This window comes from Vicia villosa, linkage group LG2 (genome assembly GCF_029867415.1).
Source record: "Vicia villosa cultivar HV-30 ecotype Madison, WI linkage group LG2, Vvil1.0, whole genome shotgun sequence".
In the NCBI taxonomy this organism is placed as follows: Eukaryota; Viridiplantae; Streptophyta; class Magnoliopsida; order Fabales; family Fabaceae; genus Vicia; species Vicia villosa.
In genome coordinates this window covers 132,508,744-132,520,525 of record NC_081181.1, presented here as the reverse complement: position 1 = coordinate 132,520,525, position 11,782 = coordinate 132,508,744, and the positions used below count along the sequence as shown (strand labels likewise).

At 32.4% G+C, this 11,782-nt stretch overlaps 1 protein-coding gene across 1 annotated transcript; it reads right to left on the bottom strand.

Moving 5' to 3' along the window:
- Nucleotides 1-915: 915 nt before the first annotated feature.
- On the bottom strand, nucleotides 916-11,324 carry LOC131650051 (uncharacterized). Its single transcript, XM_058919793.1, has 8 exons — nucleotides 10,992-11,324; nucleotides 10,621-10,766; nucleotides 9,787-9,929; nucleotides 8,806-9,615; nucleotides 8,307-8,690; nucleotides 7,615-7,804; nucleotides 7,174-7,478; nucleotides 916-3,276 (listed from the first exon to the last, which is right to left on the bottom strand). The coding sequence occupies exons 1-8, from the start codon at nucleotides 11,322-11,324 to the stop codon at nucleotides 917-919; spliced, it is 4,671 nt and encodes a 1,556-aa protein (XP_058775776.1). The 3' UTR covers nucleotide 916.
- Nucleotides 11,325-11,782: the final 458 nt, after the last annotated feature.

Below are 11,782 nucleotides of genomic sequence, written 5' to 3'. Positions count from 1 at the left end.
ACTTTGGGCTCAATGAAGCGGGCATAATGAATGGGCATTATCTTATTAGGTCATTGGCCGACACAAAACAAAACCTAGAATCTATTGGCTTATTATATTTTACACGTTCAATTTTGCATTAAAATTGCTATATTATTTATATATACATATATATATATATATATATATATATATATATATATATATATATATATATGTGTGTGTGTGTGTGTGTGTGTGTGTGTGTGTGTGTGTGTGTGTGTGTGTGTGTGTATATATAACCATATTATCAATCACTTTAGGCATATTTAGTCCCTAAGTCCCTTAACTTAATTTAATATTTTGCTTTAGTCCCCTAACTAAAACACGTTACAAATTAGTCTATTAACGTCATTTTCACTATTTTATTTGGTCCCTTCTGTCAAAATCTGAAAAAAGGAACGTTAAGTTATGGTGATGTGGATGTACAAAAAAGTTCAAGGTTCAAATGTGAATCAACATTTGTACTATAAAGTAGGGTTTCCGCTTAAAAGGAACGTTTTAACTTATTATTTTATATTATAATTATTAATAAATAAATTGCAATTCTTATTTGAATATTCAAAATTGATAAATTTATTAGTTTATTTGATAAATTTTAAGTAGAAATGTTTTTCTTAATTAATAAATTAAAACTATAATTTGCTTTCAAAAGATTGTAAGAATTTGAGAATTTTAAACAGGTTTATAGAGTGAAGTGGGTTATTATTTTTATCTTAATGTTTAATATTTTAGATATTAACAAATAATATAATTGTATTGGTTTATTAAATAACAACCGATAAGAAGAACTAAAGTGTATATTCATACATGATAAAACAAAAGTAATAAATTTCAAATATATAAAAACATATCTTTTTGATATTATTATAAAATCATAAATTAAAACATGGAGCTTTCAATGTAATTTCCAACTAAACGCTATAGGACTTCTAACAAGAGTTTTTCCATCAAACCATTCCAAGCTTCCAAAACTATGAGTAATATTTTGTTTCAAAGTTGATGTAGTAAATGTAACTACGTATGATTTTTTCTCATTTTTCTTAAAACTTAACACTTTTGGTTCAACTAAGATCTTGATAGATGCAACATTTGACTTAACTGATACCTTGTAAGTTCTTGCTGCACCCACATTAGTAAGAGTCCGAGTGTGTTTAATCTTATCATGCTCACTCTTAAACACCACAGCAAAGGAAGGGTAATTAAGGTTTGTTACACTGTATTGTTTCTTCGGATCGCATGTGTACTTTCTCCTTGCTACAATTTCAATATTAACAGATGAGTAGTTCAATGCACAGAGGAAGCTCAAGTAGTCATCTGTTGTTAAATCATAGACGAGTCCGGGATTTAGGGCGGAAATAGGGTTAACATGTCCAGCACCAAACTCAAATGGAGTTGAAGGCTTGTTTGTTGCACTGTCTAATAATGTTTGATTGTTTTTGTAAGTTGTATAAGCGGTTGTCATCAACGCGGATCGAATGACGGCTGGGCTCCAATCTGGATGAATGGACTTAATTAGAGCTGCTAGTCCACTTACGTGTGGACATGCCATGGATGTTCCTGATAAAATATTGAAATCTACACGCCTAGGATCGAAAGCCCAAAATGTAGGACTCACACTTTTTGAATAAGCTGCTATAATGTTAACACCAGGAGCAATAATATCAGGTTTCAATATCTGAGGGGTTATCGAATTGGGGCCTCGTGAGCTGAAATCTGCAACCATAGGAGATGGCTTAACCTTTAGCTTTGTTCCCCGAAACACAATTGTAGCTGTCGAGTTTTGATCAGAAAACAAGTAATTTTTTATAGCTTTGCCATATGTGAAGCTAACTGAAGTTGCTGGAAAAATATGGGCATATGCTAGTGGTGATTCTCCATCTCTCTTACTGTTGGCTAAGACCATGCCCAAACCACCCGCAGATTTTACAGTACCTCCTTGGAATATCGGAGCGAGATCTCCACGATCACACAACACAATCTTTCCTGCTACTTTTTCCGGAGCCAAGCTATGTGAGTAACATAACTCAGCACTTCTTACTTCACCCTTACTTGCGTTCCCTGCATATATGATTGGCACAAGAGTATCGGGCAAACCGTTACCTTTATAAAGGGACACACCTGAATAATTTTTTCCATTTCCCAAACGGACGTATGCAGGGAAATCTCGATCGAGTGTTCCAGCTCCCACAGTGGTAATCCATGGTGCTACATTATCTACCTTGAAAGGAGTAGGGCCAGAATTTCCTGCTGAACATGAGACTAGAATGCCATGTTCCATTGCTGCAAATGCTCCAATTGCGATGCCATCCTTAAAGTAATCATTTTTTGAACCTCCAAGTGACAAAGAAAGAATATTGACGTTGTCAGCAATGGCTTGATCTATTCCTGCCAATATATCAGAATCCATGCAGGAAGTTTTCCAACAAACCTTATAGACAGCAACTCTAGCACCAATTGCCATCCCACTTGCAGTCCCTTTGGCATAGCCAAAAAAACTTGTGTTTTCCACCGTAGATCCTATAGCTGTGCTCGCAGTGTGAGTTCCATGGCCTAGATCATCTCGAGGTGATCTATACAAAATGGTTTCATTAATTGGACCCCAACTTGCCTCAAAACCCTTTGCAAAAAACCTAGCACCAATCAATTTCTTATTACAATTAGATGTTGTAAAATTGGTACCTGTTTCACATTTTCCTTTCCATTTGGGCGGGATAGGCCCGAATCCAGTATCATCAAAACTTTTGCTTTCAGGCCATACACCTGAGTCTATTACTCCCACAATTACATCATTACTTTTGTTTGTCGTGGGGAACAAATTAGCAATTTTATCAAGCCCAAGAAACTTCGGTGTTCGGGTTGTGTGAAGTTTGTACTTTTTATCTGGTGTCACCTTTAGAATCCCATATTGCCTTTTTAGTAACTCAAGTTCTTCATCACTCAAACTTGTCGAGAATCCATTTATTGCCTTATCATAGCTATATAGTACTTCTGCTGACTGGGATACCGACTTCAGAATTGATTTGTACCAGATTGAAGGGTGGTTGAAGCTTGTTGGAATTGTGGATTTGGAAACATGAACAATGTAATTCATCTTATTCTCACTCTTCTTTGTTCTTGCCAAAGACACATCGTGCACACTCAAAAACAAAAAAAGAATTACTACAAGGGGTTTCATTAATTTTTCCATGTTAGATAGCTTTGTTTGCATGTATTGATCAGATGGGATTGTGAGAAAAATGTAGTAGAGAACCTTACCTTATAAAGTGGTGACAACATACATTGGAATTTGAAATCAATGAAAGAGAAGATTAGAATAAGGAAAAATTACACCCAAAAAATAGCATTCACTCAAGAAAAATATTAAATTATATATTAAGTAATTGTAACTTTTGGCTTATGCCATAATATTATGGAAGTTTTTTTGACTATAGATTATTGAAGTTATTAAAAAAAATACTTTCGTATTCATTAAAAAAAGAGTTAGTATTTTTTAATGTTTTAATATTTATACTTTAAATTATATCAACATTATAATAAAAAAATGATAGGGAGGATGAAATAATTCAATTGGTATATGTCATTTAAAATAAATGGATGTGAGCGATTGAAAATAAATGGTTGATAAATAGGTGTGAACTCCGGTAAATAAGTTGTTCATATTTATAGATCAATAAATTTTAAAATAAATAAATAGTATTACGATTCTTGAAGGTTTAAAAATATTTTAAAAAAATTAAATAACACGCTTTAAAGAATATTTGTAAATATTTTCCATATAAAGTGGTGAGAGCATGCATGCATTGGAATTTGAAATCAATGGAAAATGATAATATGTAGAAATTACACCCCAAAAATGACATTCACTCAAGAAAAATATTAAATTCTAAATTAAGTAATTGTAATTTTTGACTTATGGCATAATATTATTGAATTTTTTTAACTATAGATTACTGAAGTTATTGAAACAAAAATAAATACTTTTGTATTCATATTAAGAAAAAGAGTTAGTATTTTTTTAATATTATAAAAATTTATACTTTAAATTATATCAACATTATAAATAAAAAATATGATAAAATAATTCAATTGGTATGTGTCATTTAAAAAAAAGGATATGAACGATTGTAAATAAATTGTTGATAAATAGGTGTAAATTCCGGTAGATAAGTTGTTCATATTTATATATCAATTAATTTTAAAATAAATAAATAATGTTATGATTTTTGAAGGTTTAAAATTTAAATAAAAATGAGATTATAAAACACTATTTAAAGCATATTCGTAAATATTTCCCTTATAAAGTGGTGAGAACATGCATTGGAATTTGAAATCAATGAAAAAGGACAGTAGAATAAGTAAAAATTGCACCCAAAAAATGACATTCACTCAAGAAAAACATTAAATTCTATATTATGTAATTGTAATTTTTGACTTATGCCATAATATTATTGAAGTTTCAACTACCTAACTAAGAATATAACATGCCTATTAACTTTCTTAATTGCCCTTTTGTTAATTTTAATTTGCACTAAAATATACTCATTTTGGTAATTTAATAAATCAAACTTCACTTACACCAATCATATATCACCATTTATCCAAGTGTTACCCTTTTCTCAATTTTTCTATTGATTATTTTCTAACACCAAATTAATCATTACTCCCTCTGTCTCACAATAGGTGTCCTCTTTCCTATTTTTATTTGTCTCAAATTATTTGTCCATTTAGAATACCAATGTCATAATTACTTTAATAATGAATAAGGGACTCACTTTTCCAAAAACAAAAAATCAAAATTGTATAAGAATCGAACCCAAGATCTTTAAAAGACATCTGTGTGTCTTTACCACTAGACCAATGTACATTCATGACAATTAATTCCCATGATTTCTACTAATATTAACAAATTCTGTACATAAATTTTTACTTATGAGGTCTCAAATTCAAGTCTCTTCAGATTAAATGATATTCACACAAATCAATTTCTTTTGTTAATAAAGTTCTTATCATTTACAGCTAGACAAATCAATTTCTATTGTTAATAAAGTGACTATCATTTATAATTAGACAAATCAATTTCTATTATTAATAAAGTGATTATCATTTCAACTAGACAAATCAATTTCTACGGTTACTAAAGTGACTATCAATAACAACTAGATAAATCAATTTCTATTGTTAGTAAAGTGACTATCATTTACAAATAGACAAATTAATTTCTACTGTAGTAAATTGACTGTCATTTAATATGAAGGGACTTGGGTTCGAGACCCTATTGATACAGATTTTATATTTTTTGTTTTAAGTTTAGAATTGTTTAAGATTACACGAAATCATGGGAATTACTTAAAGATTACTAGAAATCATGAGAATTATTTATCATGAATAAACATTGGTCTAGTGGTAAAGACGTAAGATGTGTTTTAAAAGGCCTGAATTAAACTCTGTATAAGAAACAATTTTGACTTTTTTTATATTATTAATTCATAATTGTTTAAAAATAAAAATCAATTTAGTATTTAAAAAAATGAAAAATAAATAAAATCCATCGTGGTCGTGGTAGTTCAGTCACGGTTTAAAACTAGGAAAAACTCGGTTTGAAAAAAATATTAACAAAAGGACTAATATAGTCCGGTTAAATTTTGTAAGGGATTAAATCAGGTCCATTTTATTGTGAAGGGATAATTTGAGTTGGATAATTTTTGTGTGGAGCCAAAATGGATCTTCACTCTTACTTTTTTACATTTTGGTTTTCATATTTGTGAATATTATAAGATTGATGTAGAATATTCACAACAATGAAATTTTAATTAGATTTTAAGTATTGTCACCCGAAATTATTTTTTGGACAATTGAATTGAAAATTATCGATTGACATAATTGCATTTTTTTCTTTTTTCAAGGTTAGTTTTTTTTACTATATATTATCGAAGTTATTGAAAAAAAATAAATACTTTTGTTTTTTTTTTAAAAACGAGTTAGTATTTTTTTTTTAATGTTTTAAAAGTTTATACTTTAAATTATATCAACATTATAAATAAAAAATGATGGGGAGGATGGAATAATTCAATTGGTATGTGTCATTTAAAATAAATAGATGTGAGCACGATTGTAAACAAACTGTTGATAAATAGGTGTGAACTCCAATAAATAAGCAGATCATACTTATAGATCAATAAATTTTAAAATAAATAAATAATATTATGATTTTTGAAGGTTTAAAATATTTTAAAAAAAGTTTAAAAAACACTCTTTAAAGCATATTTGCAAATATTTTCCTTATAAAATGGTGAGAACGTGCATTGGAATTTGAAATCAATGACAAAAGCAGTAGAATAAGTAGAAATTGTATCCAAAAAATAATTTTCACTCTTGAAAAATATTAAATACGTTCGTACAAATTAAGAAAGTAGGAAAAATATCAAATTCTATTTCATAATATTAATGACGTTTTTTTATTATATATTATTGAAACAGAAATAAATACGTTCGTACAAATTAAGAAAAAGAGTTTGTATTTTTTTAATGTTTTAAAATTTTACTTTAAAGTATATATATATATATATATATATATATATATATATATATATATATATATATATATATATATATATATATATATATTAACATTATAAATAAAAAAATGATGGGGAGGATGAAATAATTCAATTAGTATGTGTCATTTAAAGTAAATAGATGTGAGCGTGATTGTAAACAAATTGATTATAAATGTGTGAACTCTAGTAAATAAGTTATTGATCAATAAATTTTAAATGAAATAAATAAATAATGTTATGATTAATAAGGTTTAAATTTTTTATAAAAAAAATTATAAAACACTCTTTAAAGCAAATTTGTAAATATTTGCTTTATAAAATGGTGAGAACATACATTGGGATTTTTTTTAATAAGCTGAAGATAACGATAAAACAAAAAGGGATTACAAAAACACAAGGGGGGACCGAACAAAGACCCCATAAGAAATGAGCCTAAGCCTAGGGGTATCATCTATGTCTAAAAGATAATCCTTTACTAAGATAGGAGGAACAAAATTAAACCAACAAAAAGATCGGCAAGTATGTCCAATATTCACTAGATAATCAGCACAAAAATTGGCTTCCCTATAAATATGCGAGACCATGAATTCCATACTTTGAGAGTAAGCATGACAACTGAGCCAACGAGATCTGGTTCTCCAAGGAACAAGAGTCGGATCAGAGAAAGCTTTCACCACAAGCATACAATCCGTTTCGATCCAAAGCTTCCTCCATCCCATGTTAACTGCTTTTTGAACAGCAAGCATAGCTGCCCAAAGCTCAGCCAATTCAGAGTTCCCTTCTCCCATATAGTCACAAAAACTTCCCAAATGAGTAGCGTTATTATTACGGAAAATTACACCACAAGCCATAAGGACTGGATCACCTCGAGCAACACCGTCAATATTAGCTTTAACCCTCCTATGGGGGAAAACACCAAAGAATCTCCAAGAATGAAGAGGGTCTTCTAGGATTTATGTTAATATGCATCCCTTTCAAAATTTAGAAGCTTGAGATAGAGTTGTTCGAAGTGTTTCTCGTATTGTCACCTACCCACTTGGCTCGAGCCATAATATGAGTGATACAAGACTTCCAATGTATTATTTTGCCATCAAATCTGTTCGAATTTCTGGCTCTCCAAACTTGGTAGAAGAAGCTGCAAACAATGGAGAGGACAACTGCCATAGCCTGTGGGGATCTAGGAACCAACATAAGCTCAAAGCAATCCATTATCTTTTTTATGGTGCCTGCAAATTGCAATTTATCCAGCAGCCAATTCCAAATTGGAATGACAAAGTTGCACTCAAAGAAAATATGTTTAGTAGAATCTAAAGCAGTACTGCAAATTATGAACCAATTTCCAAACCACAATAGCATGAGAAGGGGGCACATGCTTGTTCCAAATTAAATTCGCCGAAGGTACAACAGGCCTTTACTTCTGGAACATATCATAAGCATGCTTCAAGCTTAACTCTCCATTGCTAGAGTCTTTCCAAACAATGCTATCATCAATATCAATGAAATAATCTTGTTATTCCTTTTGATCCTAGAAGCAAGAAGATGAGTCCAGTCCTAGATTCCTTTAGCAAAGATCCAACACATGTGAAGGTTGGTGGCAGAGTTGAGGGAAGTGAGAGCCTTGATGCCTAACCCCCCAACTTTCAGATTTGAGCAGCAATCTTTCCAGGCCACAGTCATTATTTTCCTTTGCTCCATATTTCCACCACAAAAAAATTCTCATCCAAGTACTGATCTTCTTGTTGAGGGAAGCAGGCCAGTTGTATATTGTTATATAGTGCAACAACATGCTATGGATGACTGCCTTGATGAGTTGTAATCTTCCAGCCATAGATAGCAAACAAGCCTTCCAATGTGCCAGCTTTGCTTTAATCTTATCTGCAATAAAAGAAAAATAATGAGTTTTAGGCCTGCCAACAAAGATGGGAGCACCAAGATATAAGAAAGGAAGTTTGGCCATTTGAAATCCAAGAATATCAGCCAAGCATTTGTGTCTTTCTACAGTCATTCCACCAGCATAGACCAAGGATTTAGTGTTATTGCAAACTTTGCCAGATATGGCAGCATACTCCATTAGTAAATTAGCAATTGACTTGATGGATTTTTTTATCACCCCTGCATAATATCATAATGTCATCAGCATAAAGAGTATGAGAGGGGACAAAATAATTTCTATAAGCTTTAATGAGATTGATTTGATTTGATTGAACCAAATGAGTTATTCCTCTACTTAGGACCTCTTCAGCTAAACAAAAAATAAGAGGAGACAAGGGATCTCCTTGTCTCACTCCATTGGAGCAATTAAAGAAGCCAGCCTGCTTGCCATTGATACCAATAGAAAGCTTAGCATAATTTAAAATAGTAGCAATCCAATTACAAAATTTACTACTAAAACCAAAACAAGTAAGAGTCTTGAGGAGAAATTTCCAATTAAGGGTATCAAAGGCTTTTAAAATGTCAATTTTCAGAGCTACATTACCACTATAACTCTTATTGCCAAGAATAGTAATTGCCTCAGAGGTGAGACAAATACCATCCTTTATATTTCTACCCATGATAAAACCTTTTTGCTCAAGAGAGATCAAAGAAGGTAAAATAGAGGCTAATCTGTCAGCAATAATCTTGGATATAGTTTTGAATTTAAAGTTGGCAAGAGCTATGGGCCTATAGTGATTAATGAGATTAGGCTCATTGTTTTTAGGTATGAGCATTATAGTGTTAGTGTTATAGTTAGGAAGAATCCAGTCTTGCAGAAAAAATTGAAGCACAGCCAAAACAACATCATTCTTGATGATGCCCCGGTATTTTTGGAAGAATATAGCACCAAACCCATTAGGGCCAGGCGCTGAGTCAGCTTTTAAGTTCATGACAACATGAGTTATTTCCTCCACACTAGGGACTGCAGCCAGCATTGCATTTGTGCCTTCATTCACCAGGTTTGGAATGAACTTCTCAATGAGCCCTGAATCCTGCATAGATACACCTTGATTAAAAAGGTTAGAGAAATGATCAACAAGATGAGATTCAATAACCTGCTGGTCTATGGTGACCACATCATTGATGTTAAGAGAGGATATAAGATTATGCTTCCTTCTAATCTTGGCAAATGTGTGAAAGAACCTAGTGTTTCTATCATCCTCTACATGCAATTTAATGTTAGCTTCCTCCCTCCAGTATTCTTCTTAAAAAATCAAAGCTCTTTCAAGCTCACATTGAGCCTTAACTTCAACCATTTGCAGACTTTCATTGTAACCACATAAGCTGATTTTCTGTTGAATATCCTTAAGGGCTTTTTCAGTCTCCACCACCTTAAGTTTCACATCACCAAAAATGTTCTTATTCCAATCCTTCGACCTAGTTTTTAATATTCTAAGCTTTTTATTAAGAATGAACATGGGGCAACCATAAATCTTGGTGTCTCAAGTATCCTTTATGATTTTCTCACACCCATCATGGAGAGTCCACATTTTAAGAAATTTGAATTGATTAACTTTAGCTAAGTCACTATTGAATAAAAGAGGATAGTGATCAAGTTTCAGTTTGGATAAAGTGTGACAAACCACAGTGCTACATATATCCAACATATCTAGATTATAAATGACTTGATCCAATCTTTTTTCGGTCAAGTGTCTTCCTTTCCTACCATTACTCCAAGTGTAAAAATTCCCAACAGTTGGTAAATGTATAAGTTTGTTAGAATCAGACCAATGAAAAAAGTCCTATATAGGGATGCTAGCAGGAGAGTGCGAGCCTCTATACTCATCAGCTTCTATAATGGCATTAAAGTCACCAAGAAAAGTCCAGGGGTTCTTGTTATTAGCTATTATGTTATTAAGAATATTCCATAAATTCCTTCTAGCAATGTAACAAGTGGAGGCACAAATGACATAGAAACCTAGGACATTGTTGTTAAGATTAATAGTAAAAGAGACTTGTTGGTCATCAATAGAAATATCAATAGGGTTTAAGTGTGACTTACAAAAACACCAAAGATTAGGGAGTAAACATTCTCTTTTGTTAAAAGCAAAGGGGTTTTAGATCAAACCTGTGTAACCATTTGTGAGGAAAGTTGCCATAGTCCATACAAGGCTCAGCAATGAAGACCAAGTCTGGTGAGTTATTCTGAATTAGCCTTTTCAAAGCCAGCCTAGAGGAACCATTAGCAATCCCTCTGATGTTCCAGTATATGCACTTCATAAGGAAGAGTTATTGGGACTAGACATATGCCTAGTGTTATCAGCAGATTTAGCCTTCCTATTCCTCCTCTTCTTGCTTGTGACAAGTTGGAAATATTTTTGTTGAAACAAGTCTACCCCTGGATCCTCCAACTCAGCCATGTTATTCCAAGATTCATGGAGAAAGTTTGTAACCTGTTCTTTGTATCTCTCATCTAATTGTGTCTGGGAAAAAATTCACCATTTGTGTAGCATCAACATATTCTTCTTCAGATGAGCCATCATTTCCATTAGACATCTCTTGAATAGGGGTCGGCTGGATAGGAACTATGATTGAGTCATCATTCTTATCAGTTTGTTCCACATTTGGAACCTCTGCACTAATATCAACCAAAGGAGTAAGGATTGGACCCTTAGCTTCAATATTGTTTTCCAAATGATGCCCTGGATTTTCTTTAGAACTTTCCCCAAGAGTGAACTTTCTTCCCGTGGGAATGTAGACTCCTTTCTCTGGCCTTTGTGGGTTCTCCAGCTCCTTTCCAAGTGTTTGCTCCTTCCTTTTGCAATTGGCCATTACATGACCAATACAATTGCAGAAGTTACAGGATTCTGAGATTTTTTTCATATTCAATATCAACAAAAAAGGCAAATCCCACCCTTTCCACTAGAATTTTATAGCTGAGCTCTTTGGTGAGATCCAAATCTACTAGGATTCGAACAAAGTGCCCAAAGGGCCTATCAAAAGCTGATTTGTTTGAGGCAGAGTCTATGCAAATTGGCGTACCTATACTGCTAGATATAGCAAATAAGATCCTTGGTCTCCAATACTCTTGAGATAAGTCATGGATCCTTATCCACACCTGTGCCGATGTCTGCTTCATAGTAGGGGGATAAAATCTTGAGTCCATGGGAACAATTTCAGTATTCCATTTGGCAGATTCCAGGCACTAACTGATCTTACTCTCTGAACATCTTCGAGTGAGGAAAACGCAAACTCAAAGAATCCTTTCCCCAGAGAAGTAACACCCCACT

Excerpts from the sequence above, each read along its gene's own strand:
- LOC131650051 (XM_058919793.1), bottom strand. The coding sequence starts at position 11,324 with ATGGCCAATTGCAAAAGGAAGGAGCAAACACTTGGAAAGGAGCTGGAG. Across the intron at positions 10,767-10,991 it reads ATGTTGATGCTACACAAATG|TGCATATACTGGAACATCAG; the intron begins GTGAATTTTTTC and ends TTCCTTATGAAG. Across the intron at positions 7,805-8,306 it reads TTCCCTCAACAAGAAGATCA|GCACCATAAAAAAGATAATG; the intron begins GTACTTGGATGA and ends TGCAATTTGCAG.